At 42.2% G+C, this 22,618-nt stretch overlaps 1 protein-coding gene and 1 long non-coding RNA gene across 2 annotated transcripts in view; one reads left to right on the forward strand and one right to left on the reverse strand.

Moving 5' to 3' along the window:
• Positions 1–17,728, forward strand: LOC107293991. Its single transcript, XR_001549038.1, has 3 exons — positions 1–177; positions 576–681; positions 17,356–17,728. It is a non-coding gene; the product is annotated as an uncharacterized LOC107293991 (long non-coding RNA).
• Positions 7,629–22,618, reverse strand: part of TMEM168 (transmembrane protein 168) — a 21,717-nt gene continuing 6,727 nt past the window's right edge. Inside the window, exon 4 of the mRNA XM_015823182.1 lies at positions 7,629–9,875. Within this exon, the coding sequence (XP_015678668.1) occupies positions 9,328–9,875 (548 nt within the window). The 3' untranslated portion in view covers positions 7,629–9,327. The remainder of the gene's footprint in view (positions 9,876–22,618) is intronic.

Here is a 22,618-nt window from a genome sequence, read left to right on the forward strand (position 1 = left end):
CTGGGCACATGCTAATTTGAAAGGTGTAATATATAAAGTTATTTCATAAATAAATATAAATGTGTTATTTTATTTGTCATTGCTTTGCTAATACATCATTAACATTTACTCTTTTTTTATATCCGAATCTGTGCTTAGGGAAGAAAGACTTGAGTTCATCATTAACATGGGGATTTGGTAATTATTTTTTCTTATAACTTTTTTAAAAAAAATCTTTCATAATGTAGCAATATTATGATTGTTTCTTTGGCTCTTCCTTCTTATTCTCTTCCTATTGTTATGATCAACTTTAAAATAATTTGCAGAGTTTGTCTTATAATGTTAACTAGTTAGACCTTGCAGAAGGAACACAAAAATGTGCGCCACATTTATTATACATAATTATACATCATACATTATCAGCACATGGCGGGAATCCATATATCAAAAGGCAAACTGAAATTTATGTACAGTTAATCCAGCATATAAGAACACTTATTTTGAAACAAATATAGAAATCAATTAATTTTGAGATTGTTCAAAGGATGCTTAGATATAAAAATCTGCTGACTAGACCAAATGTCTGTTCTCCGTAGAAGATGAAGAACCAAAGACCTACGAAGCAAATGGAACCAGGAAATATTCAAAGAAACCATCAAAGCCAGTAGACTGGGTTTTGTGAAGAATGAATCGACTTTCATGGTAAGATGGTCACTTGGGGTAAAGAAAGGTATAGTATAGAACAAGAATGTGTAGAATGTAAGTCCAGTGAAGGAATGTAAAAGGAATCTCTTGAATTGATACTGGCTATCATTCCTTTGAAATAGGCATTGTCAATGTATAAATCACTAGCTCGCTCCTCTAGTGCAATGTCTGGATTCCTGAGATCTGTGTTTTCATAATGCATGAACACTTAACAAGGGTTTCAAATTCCTTTGTGTATAATATATGTTGGGAGGGGAAAGATGGAATTGGAATAGCTGTTTTTCAAAGAGAGATGAAGACGATTATTTATGAAGCTAAAAATGATATTGAAAAGATTCTGCAATTTCTTTTTTAAAATAAAATTGGGTCAATTATCTAGAAAGATTATTGAGTGGTGTGATGGGCTAGTGGTGAAGATGCTTGCCTCCCACTCATAAGGTTGAGAGTTCAATCCTAGTCAGCCACAGATGTTTCCCTATCAGGATGCAACGAGAAAATATCTGCTGCAATTTCCGCGTAGGGATCAGGAAGGGCATCCGGCTAGTAAATGCTCAGCTCCATTCAATCTCCCTGACTCTACCCCTGACTCTACTCTATCTTCTTTCTAGTATTTTTAGTGAAGGTTAAAAAGAATAGATGAAATTCTAAAAAAGTAAATCTACTAAAATTCCTTTGACAGTTTCAGAATATATTAGAATTATAATTTTGTTCCTTAAAATGTTTTCTTTTTGCCAGATGTTAAGAAGAATTCTTAGGATTTGTGCAGTGCTCTTTCACAATGTAATGTCAACATAATAAAGGTATAAATTCATAAGGTATAAACAGCTGTTTGTGGGCATGAAGAAACTTGTTTACAATAAAAGGAACAATCAGCATCATCAAGTATTAGTCAATTATATTAACACAGAAACAGAATGCAATCTGTGTTGACAGCAAACCTTTTTATAATAATATATTTACATCATGTGCATCTTATTGCTTCTCACAATGCAACGAGACACACGAAGAAGCTATATAATCATGAACCGAAATAAATCACTACATGGAAGAATAGATCTGAGACATTTCTAATTATTTCAAGACTTCTCTTTTGAAATGATAGTGACAATTAGTGGTTTAATTCTTGTTTCTTGAATTGATACTACTTCTTTCATATACATCTTATAGAGTGCATATTAGCAATCAATCAGAATAAAGCTGAAAAGGACTTTGGAGGTCTTCTAGTCCAGAGGTCTCCAAACTTTTGGGCACCAGGGACTGGTTGCATGGAGAGAGGGTCATCTTGTGGATGGATGTTGCCTGCATCTTGCGGATGGGGCTTTGCTTGTTTGTGTGGCCCGGTTGCTGGTATGCTGTGGCCTGGTACTGGTCCATGGACCGGGGGGTTGGGGACCCCTGTTCTAGTCCAACCCCCTGCTCAAGCAGAAAACCCTATATCATTTCAGACAAGTAACTGTCCAATCTCTTCTTAAAAACCTCCAGTAATGAAGCACCCACAACTTCTGATGGCAAGCTGTTCCACTGGTTTATTGTCCTCATTGTTAGGAAGTGTCTCTTTAATTCCAGGTTGCTTCTCTCCTTGATTAGTTTCCAACCATTGTTTCTTCTTCTGCCATCTGGTGCTTTGGAAAATTAGTTGACCCCCTTCTCTTTGTGGCAGCCCCTCAAATACTGGAATATTGCTATCATATCCCTCCTAATCCTTCTTTTCTCTAGACTAGCCAAACCCAAACTGCAACTGGTCTTCATATGTTTTAGTCTCTAGGCCTTTAATCATCTTAGTTGCTCTTCTTTGCACTTTTTCCAAAGTCTCAACATCTTTTTTATAATGTGGTGACCAAAACTGGGTGCAAGACTGACGCAAAGTATGAGTTAAGCAGCTCTGCTTTCTCCCTATTGCCTGTAATTTCTTTGCCATTTTCTCTCTTTAATGGGCCTACAGTTTCCTTGACTTATTTCTTGTTGAAATAGTATGTTGAAAAAACTTTTTTTATTAACCTTGATTTCTGTTGCAAGTCTTTGTTCATTCTGAGCCTTTGCTTTCCTGACTTCATCTTTGCATGTTTTGGCTGTTTGCTGATAATCAGCCTTGGTTATGTGCCCCCCTTTCCGTTTTTTGTATTTGTCCTTTTTGTCTTTCAGTTAGAGAGATCTTTGTGCAGCTATGCTGGTTTTTTCTTGGATTTGTTTTTCTTTCTCAATGGTATTGTGCTGATATGGGCTTTTGTGATTGCATTTTTCAGGATTTCCCACGCTTCTTGGGTGGTTTTCCTTTTTAGGATTTGTATTCAAGGGATCTTTCCTAGGTTCTCTCTGAGTTTGTTAAAGTTGGCCCTTTTGAAGTTTAAAACATTGGTTGGATTGTTTTCTATTGCTAGTGTTTGCATTATATAAAATTCCAATATGACGTGGTCACTTACCCCCAAGATTCCGGCAATTTCAATTCCCTCTATCACTTCTTCTCTATTTGTAAGGATTAAGTCCAGTATAGCTTTATGTCTAGTTCCCTCCTCCACCTTTGGTGACAAAGTTGTCAGCTAGGTTGGTTAGGAATCTGTTTGGTCTCCCACTCACTGCAGAGTTTGTCTCCCAGTTGATATCTGGTTAGTTGACGTCTCCCATTACTACTGTGGTATGCTTCCTACATACATTTGTTAACTGGTTGGCAAAATGTCATATATTTCTTCGGATTGGTTGGTTGGCCTGTAACATACCCCTAAGCAATATCACTCTTTTTTCCTTTTATATTGACTCATATGGATTCTAGAGGGACTTTATCTTTGATCATGTGCATTTCTGTAGATATGTAATGATCTCTTACATGTAGTGCAATTCCACCTCCTGTTTTTGTAGATGTTTCTTTTGAAAATTTGTATCCATCAGTACATTCCAGTCATGGATTTTATCCCACCAGGCTTCTGTAATGGCAATTATATCATACCTACCCTCGTGTACTATTCTTCTAGTTCATCCTGTTTGTTCCCCAAGCTTTTAGCATTTGTACATAAGCATTTAAGATTTTTATGCCTGTCCATGGGTATGTTTCCTGCATCTTCTACTTTTTGTTTGAGTTTTTTTCTCTCATCACTCCCTCCCTCATTGTTCGATTTGTTTTCTTGGGACTTATGATTGGTTTTGTGTTCTAGAGGCATTGCAGAAAAATTGTGTTGTCTATGGTGGCAAAAAAACAACAACAGAAAATGTCTGTTGGCCCCTTTTTTGACTAACACGTTTTTAAAGAAGCATACACTTTTGCTGGCTACAAATTTGGCTTTTTAATAAAATGTATTAGTTGGAAAAAGTGCTACTGGACTAGTTTTAATTAATGTAGTAAGTTATGCTGATGGAGGTTTGTAATTTATAGTTTTAGTTTATATGACATATTTTCTAAGCATAGGACTTCCAATAATTATTGCACTGAATGGATTTTAAAAAATCATGTTATGATTTTCTTTTAAAAAATTTATTTTCCAGTACCTAGTTTTTTCTGTTTATAACCAAAATAGGAATAATATTTCTCCAGCACCAATATTCTATTCAGGCAGCTGCTTTCTATCTTGTATAGTACAGTTCAAAAAGATCCACCTATTAAATTGCAATTCCTTATTTCTGATATTTTCCAATATAGGAATGAGTTTCTCCTGATTCCTAACAGAAGAAAGGTACTTGAAAACAAGAAAGAGATGAGTTTCTCTCATCTAAGAATTTGCTCTAAAATTCAGACACTCTACAATTAATTTACTGCATTTCCACTAACTTTTTTTTGTCAGATTCACGGTGAGAAAATTATATTTTGCCAAAACATTATTAATGCCCTGAACATTGTAACATTCTAGTGTTTTGTTCTCATTCTGAATATTCTGAGTATGCTGAATCTTGCACTAAATGTTATTCAATGAAACTGTATAAACATATATATTAAGATGCTTAATTGCAATTCTGAATTTAATAAACATAATAATGACTGAATCAAGTTTGTATTCAAAACCCAGCTAAGGTTTTAAGAAAAGTTGATTATTCATTGGCTGATTTAAAAATATTTTCCATATGGTTAAACGTTATAGTAAGAAATACAGAGAAATTAAAGGCAGGTACAAAATCACCTTAAATTAATGGCAAAAATTCAGTTACAGATAACTGAGTTACGAATCTAATGGAGCCTGCCTATTCCATTCGTAACTTGAGAATTCATGGGAGTGAATCTCATATCTTGAAAGAGATCACTCCCGGCCTTCGCCCACGCATTTGCTAATTGAATGCGTTGGTGAATGCGCAGTTCATTAAGTGCACACAAGGTATCTCAGTGTAGGGAAGGCCATGGGGGGGGGGCTAGTGATGGAACAGGCCTCCAAGGCCTGCCCGACCCACAAGAAACCTAATGCTTCCCCCTGCCCTTCCTGCCGTGCCAGATTCACCTTGCAAAAATCTTCTCTGCGGTGGTTTCTGCCTTTAAGAGTCAATGGAAACTGCTGGGTGCTGTAAAATCGCGCAAGTTCAGGCACTGATCCTCTTTTGCAGAGAATGGGTGCCTGAACTCTTGCAAGAACATGGACCCCAGAAACTGATTTTGGGGGTGAAAAATGTTTGCAGTGTCTGTCTCCTGCTCCCCACCCAATACCTTTCTGCCACTGCCGGAACACTTTTTACCCAGATGGAGACCTTGGTGAGACCGGAAGCTCTGTCTGGCTGCAAATGGGGTGCTTTGAGACGCTCTGTTTTGCAGCAATTCAAAGTGCTCCATAGGTGTTCAAACACTTTTTAGCTGGATGGAGACCTTAGGGAGACTGGAAACTCCATCTGGCTGCAAATGGGGCACTTTGAAATGTTCCATTCTGCTCTGTTTCAAAGCACTCTATAGGCACTCAAATACTTTTAGCCGAAGACCTTGGGGAGACTGGAAGCTCCATTGGGCTGCAAACGGGGCAGTTTGGAATGCTCAATTCTGCTCTGTTTCAAAGCTCTCCATAGGTGCTCAAACACTTTTTAGCCGGATGGAGACCTTGGGGAGAGTGGAAGCTCTGTATGGCTACAAATGGGGTGCTTTGAAATGAAGCGTTTTGCTCCATTCCCAAGCGCCCCATTTGCAGGCAGGCAAAGCTAAAAAGTGTTCTGGCGGTGGTATCGCAAACACTTTTATCCTGAAAATCAAAGTTTCTGGGGTCCATGATTTCACAAGAGTTCAGGCACCCATTTTCTGTAAGAGGGATGGGTGCCTGAACTCGTGCGATATTACAGCACCTGGGAACTTCCATCGACTCTCCTCTCCTCTCCTTCAAAGGCAAAGAAATTGCATCAGAGAGGATTTTGCAAGGTGAATCTGGCATGGCAGAATAGGAGGGGGAAGCAGTTGTGGGGAACACGGGGGGGATAGGGTTAATGTTGCAGAGCTTCTGCAGTTGTTCATAAAGGCGAACAACTGCCGCGGTGCTGCAACATTCGTAATTTTGGGACTTGCTTGTAAACACTAGGGGGCACTTATCGCGTAACTTCGAATGAGCGCTAAGTGAACGCTTGTAACTCGGGGATTACCTGTATTAATTTTATATAGGTTTTCTCATCCCAAATGATAAAATTGAATCCACTGACAGAGAAACAGATTTGACTAGATTTTAGAACAATTCTTAACTACGGGTGCTGTTTTACTAAAGAAAATTTTATGAAGTGAAAGGGCTACATCTCATTAAAAGAAAATAACCAAGAAATTATTACATCTCCTTTTGCCTAGTGCATGCTCCCCGAAAGATGGAGAAAATTAATTTGTCATTTCTATAAAATCCAATTAAGTTTAACAAAAAATAACAAAATTAAATAGCTGAATATAGAATGAGACAAAAATGTAAAAATATACAAACAAGTCATACATATATAAACAATACTTTTATAGTATAAGTTCAAAAAAACTGATTAACAAGGATTTTTTTCAAGAAAATTGTTATTCATTGCTGACAGTAAATTCAGTCTTAAATTCTTAATCAATTTTAGCATACTAAAACCTCAAATAATCCACATAAAACAATGCTGAGAAAAGAATGCAGCTATATAATCAAGAAAATGGCTTAGTACTTTTGTAGATATAATTAATATACTTTCCACCTAGATCCAAATTACTTGGATGTATCAGTACTTGCATGTTATAGGAAATGTGTACAAAAAGGAGAACAAATGAAATAATAATAATAATAATAATAATAATAATAATAATAATAATAATAGAATTGGAAGGGACCTTGGAGGTCTTCTAGTCCAACCCCCTGCTCCAGCAGGAAACCTATACCAGGGGTGTCAAACTGCTGGCCTGCAGGCCGGATGCGAAACCGCGCCCACCCCATTGCCGGCAATGGAAAAAAAGTCACGATACGTCACGTGACGTTGTGAGTTTGACACCCCTGCCCTATACCATTTCAGACAAATGGTTGTCCAGTCTCTTCTTAAAAACTTCCAGTGATGGAGCATTCACAACTTCTGGAAGCAGGTTGTTCCATTGATTAATTGTTCTAACTGTCAGGAAATTTCTCCTTAGTTCTAGGTTGCTTCTTTCTTTGATTATTTTCCATTCATTGCTTCTTGTCCTGCCCTCAGATGCTTTGGAGAATAGCGTGACTCCCTCTTCGTTGTGGCAACACCTGAGATATTGGAACACTGCTATCATGTCACCCCTAGTCCTTCTCTTCATTATATACCCAATTCCAGCAACCGTTCTTTATATATTTTAGCCTCCAGTCCCCTAATCATCCTTGTTGCTCTTCTCTGTACTCTTTCTAGAGTCTCAACATCTTTGTAAATGTAATGTAATGAGTTAAAATAATTAACTCATTAAGCACAAGAATACTAAATTCTAAAACAATATTTTAAATAATAGCTAGTTTCAGAAACCACTTTCAAGGAATGTTTTTCTCCTGCTTCACCTAGTGTTTAATGAGTCCTGAAAACTTGAAATTAAAACTGATATTTTTTTTTGGCTGAAACTGCACTTTAGGACAAAAGTACTCTGATCTCATTTAGGCCTAATTACCTCTCTCATATTATTTATAAAACATGGGTTATTTAATAACTGGGTTATTTTCATTCTGGCATCTCTTGGCAAAGGATGCACAGAACTTGTTTTAGAAAAAAAATCCTGATTTTTAGTTAGACTCTCATCTTGATTCAATCATCATAGAATGCTTAATTTGTTATTATTGGCCAAAAAACATGGAGTTAATCTTATTTATAACTCTAAATGTTGTCTCTTGGCAAGTGGTTTCTTTAGGGGCCTTGGTCTTTGCAGACCATTGCTGTTGAGTGGAATAGGCAAGAGAAAGAATTTTTCCCAGTTCCTGAATCTGTCAAACTATGAACTGTTAAACAGAAAAATAGCTTAAGTAAGAAAAGTACAATTAGTAAGGTTTTAGCTGTATTGTTACTATTAATGCACATTTTAAATTAAAATTCTGTAGTAACTGATAGTAATTTGGATAAATATAGGAGTGGCACTTAATGCACTGCGAATCTATTTTTATAGTGCTTGACAAAAGTATGAAGTAAAACACTGTAATCAATAATTACAAAACAGATTTCCATTTAAAAAGTTAAAGTAAGAATGCAGATTATATCATATTATTTCCAGATAATGCCAGCTTTATCTTAGTCTATATGCTTTCATTGTGCTGTACATTTTATAAGGTAAAAGAGAGGTGAAAATAAGCCATTTAACTCCCATAATTAGAAACATTAAATGGGTTTGTGGGGATACTTTATCTTAATTTTATAGTTCTAAAACTGTTGCATGAATCATTAATATTCAGTGAATAGTTACAACTAAAAATTGACCAGCAAAAAAAATGAACTGAAGATACCTTGTTTTTTCATATATGCATTTTAGTTACTACTCAAAGAAAAAGTTACAAAGAAAAAGATTCTGCAGCTTAAGAATGTATTTTTTAAACTAAAATCAATGTGTTTCAGTGTGAAGAAAAAATATAATAAAAAGATGCTTTGCTTTCTCCACTGAAAATCAGAGAAAAATATCAGTTTAACCTTGTTGAGTTTAGCTTTGCTGAGTTTATTTATGATGTGTTAATTAAGGCTTGAAATATTCAAAAATTAATTTCAGCATCATTTCCAAGACAAAACATTCATTTTAGTTCAATTAAAGTGCCAACATGAATTAAATTACAGCTATCTAGCTGGCATAACTTGATTTATTTTAGTTCTTTGCTGCTTTATGTTTTGAAACCCTTCAAAACAAAAGGTGATCACAATTCAATAATCTCTCTTCCAGTGACCTAGGATTGAAACAGATATATTTGCCCTATGGAATGTGTAGAACAGAGTGTTTAGTAAGTGTGAAATTTGACAAATTTATATCAGACAGCTGCAATGCAAAAAGCACACAAAGCTGTCTCTCAAATCCATGGTCACATTTAATGGCTCTTATGGAATTCAAATCCAATTTGGTTACAAATTTCACTTAACATCTATGCTGTTTTTGTTTTCAAATGGAGTTTCTTATTTTTCTGAAATCTTGCATTTGCTCAAGAAAATACAAAAAGGAGTATGGCTACATAGGTAACAACATTTCTTCAAAAAGTAAAATGTAACAAATAAAAAATTATAAGTCAATCCTGTTTCAAGTTGTAAGAGCTCTCATTTCTGGTTCTTAGGTTAAGATCTGATGAGTTTAAAGCCTTGTCCTGTATCCAATACTGTAGGAAGAAACCAACTCATTTTTAATCGTTTTAAGCACCTAAAACAAATTTTGCAAATCCAGAAGAGATTAAGCCCACAAAACCAGCTTGCAAGATGAACCAATGGGTATGTGATGCGGGGAAAATACATCATCCAGTGCTTGGCAACATCATTTTCAGTTGGCAAATGTAAAGTGTAGTCACTCCACCCTTTTGACACTCCATACACAGCTTTCACAGTACGCCCCTTTTCAAGCCAGCTGATATTGTGATTAGAATTACAATTGTATTCAACCCAATCTTGGGTGAAATCACCAAGATGGGGAGGGTCTGATTCTTCTATGTCTACTACTTTAGCCAGTTCTGCTCCTTGCACTGCGATATACAAGTCACTGACTTTTCTGACTTCTTTAACCCAAGGCTGAGCATTCTCACAGTCTAAGACTATAATAAGCCGTGAACAAAAGGAGCCATTCTTGTCTCTCCACCAGTCTAAAAGCGTGTCAAGCTGTAATGAATCTCCACCTATGAGAGAGCCAGAAATGCAATAATTACCAAAAAGAACAATTCCTATTTTATACCAGTCTCATGTTTGTCATATGATTTTTTTAAATAACACTAAAAAAATTAGCACGACCTGCAAGAATACCCTCAACTTTGTTTTGTTCAGATCAAGTTCATTACAGGGATCCTATCCATGAAAAAAATCACTACTGAAGCTCCATGCAGCCAATACATGGAGGAAAAAAATACTTCTGATAATAAATTAAAAATACACTGTCTACTTCTTTGGAATGTAGAATGTAGAAGTTTGTCTTCTCCCATCTTTTTCTTAAAGCACTGGTCATACTTGGAACAATTAAAGTATGCTATAATCTGTCTGACAAAATGCTCTTAAAATGAAAATGAAAAATATGTCTTAATGTTAACCATGAATTAATATTATTAGCCGACAAATGCACAGGAGATGAAAAACCAAATCAACCAGTCTTTGGACTATATATAGTGGTGTGTGTGTGTGTGTGTGTGTGTGTACACACATACACACACACACATATATTATTTGTATACACACATACATACACATTATACACACACACACATATATACATATACAATGTATATAATATATGGTATGCATTGAAATAATACAAGGTTCATGACTTTTGTATCTCCAATTCTGGGTCTAAAGTGTGAAATACAACCAGAACAGTATAAAACAATTCTGCAATAATGGTTTCTTAAGTACAAGTTATTCATTCAGATTCAAATAACATATTGGACCAGAGCTAAGATACTTTAAGAAAAACAAGACCTGATTATATATAAATCAAAATTATGCATTCTGTTTATGAATCAGGACAGATATCAATATGCTTTGGAACTATCAGCTTTTGCAAAAAAAATTAAAAAAAATGTTTTTCCTGAATCAACAGTCAGTGCATCTAAGTGGGGCAAAATAATCGCACCCCTATGGGGCTTTCCTGTTTTTGTTAAGCAATTCCCATTATAACTCTAAAAGAAGCAACATTTTATGTAATCAGAGTTAACTAGAGCAGTTATGCAACCAAGGAAATACCATTCAAGGAAGGAGTTTACTTTTAATTAGATGAGAAATTAGTTTTAAGATCTCTATAAATTCTTTTACAATGATATAAAAATGTTAAAACTCTTGTTTTGAAAATTTTTGATCATTAAAATATTTGTTACACATTTCTAGAAAATACAATTACAAAGTTAAGGAGTTCAGTCATTGTTTAGCTTGCAATCAAATGATATCTCGTGATTAGTAGAGTAATATTTTCACTGTGTCAAGACTGACTCGTAACACACCTCTACTTGCAACTTGACAACAGAAACAAAGGGTGGGGGGAGGGGAATGCTTAGAATGTATTGGGAGCTATGAGGGAGGTGAGAAATTTATGTGAAACACGTTTGCAGCCTAAAAAAATCCTGACACTTCAAGGCTGTTCAATGGGAACCTTCGGAAGGCACAGACTGTTTTCCCAAAGTAAAAAGAACATGTTGGATTGGTGGACAATGGGTGGCACAAATGGGGAAAAGGGGAAATTAACTATGCCTGTGCCTGTATGGATCTATCAGTAAAGTTATACTCTTGGTAAAATAATGTCCCAGGGTTTTTTTTTTTGCTGCATATGCCAACGGGACAATTGACATTAAGCTAACTCTCCAACAGTAGCCTACCTGGACCCCACTGGGAGGCCAACAACCCCAAGATGTCGGCAGAATCAGAGAAGAAGTCGGGAGAAATCCCAGCCTGAGAGGCTCTGGCAACAATAAGTACGAGAGAGCGAGCGAGGGACACCTGATACCAAGTCCCAAGACTTGCTGGGTGATGAACGTGGACAAGGTGGCAGATGCCAAAAAGCTTTTAGTCTCCTTGGGAGTCAATGTGATCCAAGGGAGCAGGTGGAAAATGAGATGGCCAGTCGAGTGGGACGAGCCTACTAAATGGAAGCTCCCAATTGCCACTTGTAGCACATCGATGGAGCAGCTGAGGGAGAAGTTTGGCAGCTTGGAGATCTGGGCAGCCATGTAACCTAGGGCCACAGTGGCAGTAACCAGGACAGGAGGACTCAAGTCACTAGCGGTGTCGACTACGCCACTGCTCCATCTCCTACAGCCAACTGCCCATCCCGACCGGCATGGCTGGGATCTTGGCGCAGGGAGCAATGGCAGCTGGACCTGTTACCCTACCCCCGGCATGGCAGCAAGTGGTTCTGGTGGCTCCAGCAGCAGCTGGAGTCTCTGCACTGGTGCTGGTGGCAGGGCTGCCACTGGGATATGTCCTGGTGCAAGAGGAGTGGTCGCTACCCCCCAATGGTCCGCTTTGATGGGACCCAGACAATCTGGCCCACTTCCTGGCCCAAGTATGGCACCATATGGAGTGTTACGGAGAGATGTATCCAGATGATGCAACCTGGGTTCATGTCGTATCTAACTTGGAATGGAGCGCTTCAGGATGGCTGGTGTCCCTACATAATGAGAAGACTTCGGAGTTGAATGACCTGGATGCCTTCATGCAGACTGTGCAAGAGTGATTTGAAGACCCCATGGCAGCTTGATGGGCAAAAGCCCGCATCCGTACCTGAAGCAAGGCAAGCGGCCGGTGATGGAGTACATCCAAGACTTCCGCAGCCTGGCTAGCCACTTGAGAGACTGGCCTCCCCTCTCCCACCTCCAAGCCAGCTGAAGAAAGAAACAGACCCAAGAAGCCAAAAGAGAGAGGATGGAACTCTAAACCCACCAGAGTGGGCCCAGTCTTCTACAAGAGTGACAGCGAAGGAGAAGACAAACTGACAGTAAGTGGCACCATCATCCCCATGATGGCCAGAGTGGTGTCCTCAGGGTTAAAGGGGGTTCTAATGGCCCTATTCGACTCGGGGTGCATGAGGTGTATGATTAGCCCCGAGGTGGTAGAGAAACTAGGGAAGAAACTGAGAAAGCTGAGACAGCCCATGGCATTTTCCCAGTTGGATGGCTCAATAATGGGCGGAGTGCCAAAAATCTGCCTGACCGAGCCAGTAAAGCTCAAAGCTGGGGCCCACATAGAGACTATTCATCTCATTGTAGTCCCCAGGATGACCAAGCTCATGGTCCTAGAGTTAACATGGTGAAAAAAGTGGAACCTGGCTATGAATTTGGACAGAGACAAATGGCAGGTGCAAAGGGAAGCTTCCAACCAGCAGGGGCTAGTGAAAGTATTAAGAGCCAGCCATGCGTGGGACTTCTGGTTTGCGTCCTAGTGATGCAGCAGAGGGGATGCGAGCTCCCGCTTCCCATGGCTGATTTCGCTCTGCCAGGGAGCTCTAAAGGGGTCTAAAGTCGCCCCGGAGAGGCGATGAAGAAGGAGGGGACCCTCGTCGATCACGGAAAGACGGCAGTTGATCTGTTTGATCCGAGGAAAGCCCTCCAAACTGGCAGGGGAAAGACTGGCTACATTTCTGTGACTAGCCCAAGCTACTGACAACTGAAAAAAGAAAGCACTAATCAGCAGATCATAAACAGCGTGTTTGGAACTGGGTGAGAATACTGATTCTTTCTCTACTACTTTGATACTTGATTCCCTGGAAAAGACAAATTTACAAAAAGTAAGAAAGTCCCCAATGCGAGAAGGAAGGGGATTTTTGCCCCCCCTTCCAGAGAAACAAAAGTGGCAGCTTAATTCTTTTGGGGGGACAGAAAAAGAGAAGTACATAATATTAAAGTGGAAGTAATATAAAGACATAGCTTTAACAAACTTGAGAACTGAGAAAACTGTTAAGATTTTTCTTTTTGAAAGAATATTGGGGTGAAGTTTAAGAAACTTTAAAGCTGAAATAATTCTTCGCTTGAAGTCAGACACGCCGGCTAAGGAATTCTGGGAGTTGAAGTCCACAAGTCATAAAAAAGCCAAGTTTGAAGACCCCTGCTTTAAGTGCTGGAAAATGGATATCTAAGGACATATAGTGGTGGAACAGGGTATTGGTTCAATAGGGTGCCCTCAATTACAAATATAATTGAGATATGAGTTGGATAGAAAAGATGTTATAAACTAGAACGATTTTTATTAGGTACAATATTAGAAAAATATGATGAGAATGTTGCATGTATTAATAGTAGTAAGAATTGTATTTACTTAGTGCTGAAAAAATGAAGAAACATTACCTGAAGAAGAGAGGACCAAGAAAACACTGGATTGTATAGAAATGGACAAATCGATACTGAAGGATAAAGAAAAAGAAGACATAAATAATTTCAAATAGGGGATGTAGTTTTATCACTGGCCAGAAAAAAGGGGTAGAGATTAGGAATTCAATGTGTATTATTAAGTAAAAAATAGACCCAGACAACATGTTGTTTACTAAGCACTTATGATTTTGTAAAAATAATAAATTAATAAAATATTATATATATATATATATAAAAAAGAGCCAGCCACGCATCTGCAGCTAGAAGAGTGAAAGTGGAAACAGCAAATACATTAATGGGAGGTGGTGAACTAGAGCCACTGATTCCACAAGAATACCGTGACCTAGCAGAGGACTTTAGTGAAAAAGAATCAGAAATGCTCTCACCCCACAGACTGCAGAATTAAAATCATGCCAGGGGCCAAGTTACCTAAATAAAAAATGTATTTGATGACATCCAGAGAGATGGAAGAGCTCTAGGTGTTTATAAACAAGAATCTGGCTGGGGGGTTATTCAGCCAGCAAAGTTGAGGACGGTTACCCCATGCTCTTAAAGAAGAAGGATGGGTCCCTTAGGCTGTACATGGACTATAAAGGCGTAAACAGTATTTGCGTGGAAAATATGTACCCCATCCCTCTTATGATGGAAATGTTAAACTATCTGGCCAAAGGGAGGATTTTCACTAAACTGGATTTGAGAGAGGTGTACTACTGAATGAGGATAAAGGAGGGGGATGAGTAGAAAATGGTGCTTAATTGCCCCTGGGCTGATATAGGTTTCAGATGATGCCGTTTGGTCTGCATTGAGCGTCTCCCATAGTCATGCAACTAATAAACCAAGTTCTGCATGAGCACCTGTATAAAGGGGTGTTTGTGTACCTGGACAATATATTGATATACACATGTGAAACTGGTCAGAGCAATGCTTGAAAAATTACAAAAAGCTCAGCTCTACGTCTAAGTGTGATTTTCACAAAACCAGCCTAGACTATAAGGTATCAAATCTCAAAAGAGGGAGTGGAAATGGACCCCAGCAAAGTGAAGGCAATATTAGAGTGGGAATCCCCTCAAACCAAGACATAGTCACAGTTTCCTTGGTTTTGTGAATTTCTACCACCAATTCGTCCCTGAGTTTGCCCAGATATCCCTGCTGATTACCAACTTGCTGAAAATGGGAGGGGGGAGCAAAGCCGAAGCCTGGCCAACCTCTGAATTGGTCCCTCAAGTGCCGAGCTGCCTTCGAGAAGCTAAAGCACTTTGTAACGGAGCCGGTCTTAAAGCACCATGACCCGGACGAGCCATTTGTGACACAGGCAGATGCCAGTGATGTGTCTGTGGGTGCAATTCTACTCCAGAAAAATGCTAAGAGGGAACTGCAGCCCTGCGCCTATATGTCCCGCAAGCTTTCTAAGACTGAGAGGCAGTGGGCTATTTGGAAGAAGGAAGCTTATGCGGTCTGATGGGCTCTCTTAACCTGGAGGCAGTTCCTAGAAGGCAGTAAAATTCCATTTGAAGTGTGGACAGACCACAAGAACTTGGAAGCATTGAAGACTCCTCAGAAGTTATCCTCTAAGCAGATGCAGTGAGTGCAGTACTTCAACTTTAACCTCTGCTACCTACCTGGAGAGAAAAACCTTTTGGTGGATGCTCTCTCCCAAATGTCCCAATACAACAGTGCGCGAGAGGAAGTCTTTACTCCATCATCCCATCCCCACAATTCGTGGCACTAGCCCTCATGAGGCAGCAGAGGGAGTCGCCCCTGCAATCAACCAAAGACCTAGTGCAGCTATTGAGGGATGCCTTGACAAGAGACGAATTGTTTCAGTGGCACAGATCTGAGACCGGGGGACGCTTCTGTGGCCTCTGTGGTATGATCCGGGTGCCGGAGACCTTTTTCAGACTGCTACCACCTGGATCTGAGGCCGGGGGACGCCTCTGCGGCCCTCTGGCAGCCCGATCCAGGCACTGGAGGCCTTCTCCAGGCTGCTGTTGCCTGGAAACAGGCCACCGGAAGGCCGCGGAAGCGTCCCCCGGCCTCAGATCCGGGCAGCAGAGGCCTGGAAAGGCCTCTGATGCCCCAATCCGGCCTCCGGAGGTACGCAGAAGCATCTCCTGGCCTCAGATTTAGGCAGCAGCAGGAACCACAGCGGAAACAGATCTTTTCAAGGGAGTCCAGTGCGGCAGGAAGGAAGGGGGAAGCATGAGGTATCTTACTGGGTTCCCATAGCTCAGCATTAAGACCTGCTACTGAACAATCCCCTCCCCAAATTTAGTGAGAGGAGAGCACTTTGAAATCAAGGAGATCCTTGACTCCAGGAAATGTAAAGGGAAGTTGCAGTATTTAGTGTTGCAGAAGGGGTATCCTTTAGCAGATGCTGAGTGGGTGGCGGTGAAGGATGTTAGGGCATCTAGACCAGGGCTTTTCAACCTTTTCACCCATTGTACCACTTTTAGGATATGGCAACATCCGAGTACCACTAGCCACCTAGCAAGGTGTCAAAAACTTGATGATCCCCACCCAAAAAAGAAAAAAGTGATAAACACAGGTAGTTCTCGACTTACAACAATTCGCTTAGTGACTGTTCGAAGTTACAATGGCACTGAAAGAAGTGCCCCCCCAAGCACAGCCGAGCAAGGCACCTGCCCGCCCGCCCGGCCGCGCTCTTCCTCCTGTCCGAGGTTTTCATTGTTGTGAGCATTTCTGTTGAGGATTGGCAGTGGGGGTGGGGTGGGGGAGTGTTTGGTTTTTATTCCCCCCGTCTGCTGGGTAGTTGCAGCAGGTTTTGGTCACTTCACATGACCCTGGGACACTGTGACCGTCATAAATATGAATCAGTTGCCAAGCATCTGAATGTAAATCACAAGACCCTGAAGATGCCGCAACATTCCAGCTGATCGGCGCTTCTTCTGGGCTCAGCAGAAGCACCAAGATCAGTGCTGCTTTCCAGCTGATCGGTGCTTCTTCTCGGCTCAGCAGAAGCACCAGGATCAGCGCCGAGCTCCAGCTGGAGCCTGGCGCTGATCCTGGCGCTTCCGCTGAGCTTTGACAGCCCTGCAGCTCCAGCCATCTCTTGCTCAGGCTTGTGTGGTGCTGCCACCGGTTCAGTTCATTTCCCTCCCCCTTTTCTAGGATGGTCACGTACCACCTGCCAGGTGCCAATGTACCACAGGTGGTACCCGTACCACTGGTTGAAAAGCCCTGATCTAGACTCATTAGCAAGTTCCATGCCAAATATCCAAACTGACCCAGATAGAGTGCTGGGGTAGAAAACTGTGTTGTGTAATATTTTGTACATTTGTTCTGTCTTTTTCAGCAGTATCTTTCTTCTGGAGGGTCGGCATGTCAAGGCTGACTTGAAACGTACCTCTACTCGCAACTTGACAACAGAAACAAAGGGAGAGAGGAGGGGAATGCTTGGAATGTATTCGGAGATGAGAGGGAGATGAGGAATGTATGTGAAACATTTACAGCCTGAGAAAATCCTGACACTTCAAGGCCGAGTGATGGGAACCATCTGAAGATGCAGACTGTTTTCCCAAAATAAAAAGAATGTGTTGGATCGGTGGATAATGGACAATGGGTGGCCCAAATGAGGAAAAGGGGAAATTAACTATGCTGTTTTTCACACAAAAACCTCAGAGCTAGCTGCGTTTCTTCTGTGCCTGTATGGATCTATTAGTAAAGTTATACTCTTGGTAAAAAATAATGTCCCAGGAGCTTCTTTTGCTGCATATGCCAATGGAATGGTTGACACACTGTGGCAAATAGGGCTAACAGAATCAAAATATAATCTCTTTATCAAGATTGAAATCATGTTTTATTAACTCTGTTACACAGCACTATGACATGTCAGGTCCCCATAGATTCCTAGCAGGATGCTGCCATTCTGGCAGGAGGTGCGAACCTTGGAGTTTTCCTGTGATGTATCCATTTGTGCTTTGTTCCTCTTTTGCTTTGATGTATCTTTCTGGGAATGTGAGGGGGGAGGGATGAGCCTGGGGCCATCTGTTTTGTCTCAACTCCAGGAAAACAAGATCGAGGCGCCTGAGAATGAGTTCTTATTACCTTCTCAGCTCGGAGTTCTCATAACATCTGGATTAGTTTCCTGTGGACTGGGCAGTTGGGAGGGGTTTTGAAGAGTGGGTTTTAACCTAACGTTTTTGTGTGGGATTTTCAGATCCTGCCTGCTTTCTCTGCATTCACTGTCTCTCTATAAAAATTCCTTTTGAAATGCTGCTTGTTTCTAGAGTTCTGCTTCCTTGAGGGAATAGCTGAGGCAAGACCTTACATTAGGCAGGATCTGCAAAGTGGTCAACCTGGAGTGACACCAGCCCAACTGTGTGGACTGTGCACATGATGTCCAACCAGGGCAGTGAGCATGAAGAAGCCAAGTGCTGAGGGGTGACCTCCACAAAGACTCACTCTGACGAAGACTTAGCTGAATGGACGGAGGAAGCTGCCACCCTGGAAGACCTCACCAAACCGAGATAGTTGGCGTGGGAAAGGAGGAGGATTGGGAAGGGAGAACCAAAGGGGTTACCCTTACCTGTGGCAGCCAACAGCATGGTTGGAGGTGCAAGATAGAGCTGCTCTATCACAATGGCGGGCTCAAGAAAGAATCAGACCATGCTGATTGTCTTATGAAGCAAGCCATGTGCTTCATGATGGAAGCTTTCCAGACCCTGAAGGTGAGAGAGGCCCCAGGCCATGTGGAGAAGGAAGACCGAAAACCAGAGGAAACCGTGTGCTAATGGAGTGAGACCCCTACCCCAGAAACAGCTGCGGGCGTTGCTGAATCAGTGGAGAGCGTGGTGGTTACACCAGCCAGCCCACCTTGAAGGGCCCCGGGTGGCACGAACGTTCAAAGAGCCGGTGGTGGAGCCCAGCAGATGGAGTGGAAGGCACCCCCCCAGGCATCAAGTTCAATGGGGGCCCCCAGCATCTGGATTTTTTCCTCGCCCACATCCTCACCTACATACAGGAATACAGGCGGGACATACCTAGTGAGGGGGCTAGAGTCAGGGTGGTTACCCTGGCCCTGGAAGGGGCGGCCACCTGAGGGATGGTGACCTTGCACAATGCCAATGCTTCAGAGCTCCGAAAATTCAACCACTTTATGACTGCACTGAGGCGTCAGTTCAAGGACCCCCTCGCTATCAGAAGGCCGAGACCACATCAAGACTGTCAGGCAAGGTTGCTGCCTGGTAGTTGAGTACACCAAGGAGTTCCGGGACCTGGTGTGCCGCCTTAACTGGCCAGAAGACATCTTGATGAGCTGTTTTAAAGATGGGCTGAGTGACGACCAGTACCATGCCTGCATCACCCGAGGGGCCCCAGCTCGCCTACATGACTGGTGCATCCTGGCCGAAGAAGCTGAAATTGGCCAAGTGCGAAACCAGTACCGATCCAGCAGAGTTTGAAACGATCACCGCCCAGGTGGAAGAGGGAGGCTACCAAGCCCCAGGCAGTTCCACCATCTGCTTCAAATGTGGCAAGGAGGGTCACGGGGCGGCCGATTGCAGAGCCAAGACTCCAGCGAAGAAGGGAGACTGGATGCCAGGGGGAAACCAGTTAAGCCCTCACAATGCCCAAAAGACACGGTCCTGAAAAGCACAAAGATCGTTGAGTTCCATCCCAGCTCAAAACAGGGGAATAGAACTCCGACTCCATCGGAAGAACACCCGGGACCCTCCCTGGTAAGTGGGCCAATCGCACCAGTGACCATGCCCATGGAACTGTTAATCCCAAGCTTGGGGAAGAAAGTGGTCCTAAAGGCTCTACTAGACTTGGGGTGCGCCAGGTGCTTAATAAACCCAACCTTACTAGGAAGACTGGAAGACTCCTCTGCCTGAGGAGGTTAAAGAATCCAATCACTTTTTGCCAACTAGACAGGTCAGTCGCAGGGGACATCCCAGCCGCTTTTGCTACTGAACCCATAAACCTAGCATGGGAAGCCACTCTGAGACTCTTACTTTTATCGTGTCACCTGGCATGGAATGGCCTCCTGTATTAGGACTCGCCTGGCTCAAAAAATGGAACCCGCAGGTGGATTGGAGAAAGGGACTGCTGAAATTCCCAAAGAGGGAGCAAGTCCTAGGCAACAGCAGCCATGGAGCGAGGAAGGAACCCCACAGAGAAGTAGTGGCTTTGAGGCGCAAGTTGCTGCAAGGTATACCCCAAGAATACCATGACCTGGTCGTGGTGTTTAGTGAGGGGGGCTTGGATAAACTCCCCCCTCACTGACCCACGGACTGTGCATCAAAAATGTCCCCGGGGCCAAGTTGCCAAAGCCAAAGCTGTATTCCATGACTCCAAGGGAGTTAGACGAACTACACAAATTCACAGAAAAAAATTGGGCCGCGGTTTCATTCAGCTGGCCAGACCCTGGGTGGCAGCCCCAGTTCTGTTCCAGGAGAAGAAAAATGGGTCTCTTCATCTCTGCGTTGATTATACGGTTCTGAATGCGGTGTGCGTGGAAAATGTGTGCCCACTCCCACTCATGAAAGATATGCTGGCCCACTTTTCAAAAGGCAAAATATTCTCTAAACTGTACTTATGGGAAGCCTATTACTGAGCCAGGATTAAGGAGGGAGATGAATGGAAGACTGCTTTTAACTACCCCCTGGGGTGCTTCCAATTCAAAGTGCTCCCTTTTGGACTGCATGGGACCCCCGCAATGTTCATGCAGCTGATAAATGAAGTGCTCCATGAGGACCTATACATGGGGGTTTAGGTGTACCTTGACAATATGTTCACACTGATATGAAAGCTGAGCACATAAAATTGGTCAGAGCAGTCCTAAAAAGCTCTGTGCTGCCAAACTGTATGCTAAGCTTTCAAAGTGTGAATTTCACAAAGAGAAAATTGACTACTTAGGCTACTGGATTTCCCACGAAGGGGTGGAAATGGATCCGGAAAAAGTGTGAGCTATGCTAGAATGGGCACCCCCTCGCACCAGGAAGCAACAGCAAAGTTTCCTCGGCTTCGCAAATGTTTACAGGCAATTTATCCCATCCTTTGCGCAAATTGCCCTCCTCATCGACAACTTGCTGAAAACAAAGGGGCTGTCAGCCACTAAAATGGACTATGGAATACCAAGCCTCATTCAAAAAGCTAAAAAGACTTTTGTCCACTGAACCAGTGCTAAGGCATCCAGAGCCTGAAAAGACTTGTTATTCAAGCTGATGCCAGCAACCTAGCCATGGGGGCCATACTGCTCCAAGAGAATGAGAAGGGCCAACTGCAACCTTGTGCCTACACCAGGGCTTTTCAACCTTTTCACCCATTGTACCACTTTTAGGATATGGCAACATCCGAGTACCACAAGCCACCTAGCAAGGTGTCAAAAACTTGATGATCCCCACCCAAAAAAGAAAAAAGTGATAAAACACAGGTAGTTCTCGACTTACAACAATTCGCTTAGTGACTGTTCGAAATTACAATGGCACTGAAAGAAGTGCCCCCCCCAAGCACAGCCGAGCAAGGCACCTGCCCGCCCACCCGGCCACGCTCTTCCTCCTGTCCGAGGTTTTCATTGTTGTGAGCATTTCTGTTGAGGATTGGCAGTGGGGGTGGGGTGGGGGAGTGTTTGGTTTTTATTCCCCCCGTCTGCTGGGTAGTTACAGCAGGTTTTGGTCACTTCACATGACCCTGGGACACTGTGACCGTCGTAAATATGAATCAGTTGCCAAGCATCTGAATGTAAATCACAAGACCCTGAAGATGCCGCAACATTCCAGCTGATCGGCGCTTCTTCTGGGCTCAGCAGAAGCACCAAGATCAGTGCTGCTTTCCAGCTGATCGGTGCTTCTTCTGGGCTCAGCAGAAGCACCAGGATCAGCACCGAGCTCCAGCTGGAGCCTGGCGCTGATCCTGGCGCTTCCACTGAGCTTTGACAGCCCTGCAGCTCCAGCCATCTCTTGCTCAGGCTTGTGCGGTGCTGCCATCGGTTCAGTTCATTTCCCTCCCCCTTTTCTAGGATGGTCACGTACCACCTGCCAGGTGCCAATGTACCACAGGTGGTACCCGTACCACTGGTTGAAAAGCCCTGGTCTACACAATGAAAAAATTGACAGAAACTGAGCAACATTGGGCAGTGTGGGAAAAAGAGGCCTATGCAGTTATGTGGGCCCTCCTCGCCTGGTGACACTTTCTGAAAGGGAGTAAAATCTCTTTCCACGTTTGGAATGACCACAAAAATGTAGAGACGCTGAAACCCCCCCTCCCCAAAAAATTGTCCTCTAAGCAAGCACAGTTGGCCCAACACTTTCAACATTTTAATTTCACCTTCCACTACATACCAGGGGGAAAAAAACCTTCCTAGCTTATGCCCTGTCAAAGCTGCCACAATATAACAGTGCCAAATCAGAAGTGGTAAAGCCTTTGCTCCCGGCACGGCAATTAGAGCCTTGAGTAACCACGAGGGCACAAGCAACAGGTGGATCACCGCTAGATAATGCTGCTACTCTGGCTTTCAAACAAGCCCTAGAGAAAGATGAGTGGTTCCTCAACCACAAGAACCTCTGCTCCATGCAGGGAGGGTTAGCCTGGGTAGAGAAAAAACTATACGTCCCAGC

The sequence above is a fragment of the Protobothrops mucrosquamatus genome, unplaced genomic scaffold, assembly GCF_001527695.2.
Source record: "Protobothrops mucrosquamatus isolate PMUCROS unplaced genomic scaffold, P.Mucros_1.0 scaffold1793, whole genome shotgun sequence".
Classification (NCBI taxonomy): domain Eukaryota; kingdom Metazoa; phylum Chordata; class Lepidosauria; order Squamata; family Viperidae; genus Protobothrops; species Protobothrops mucrosquamatus.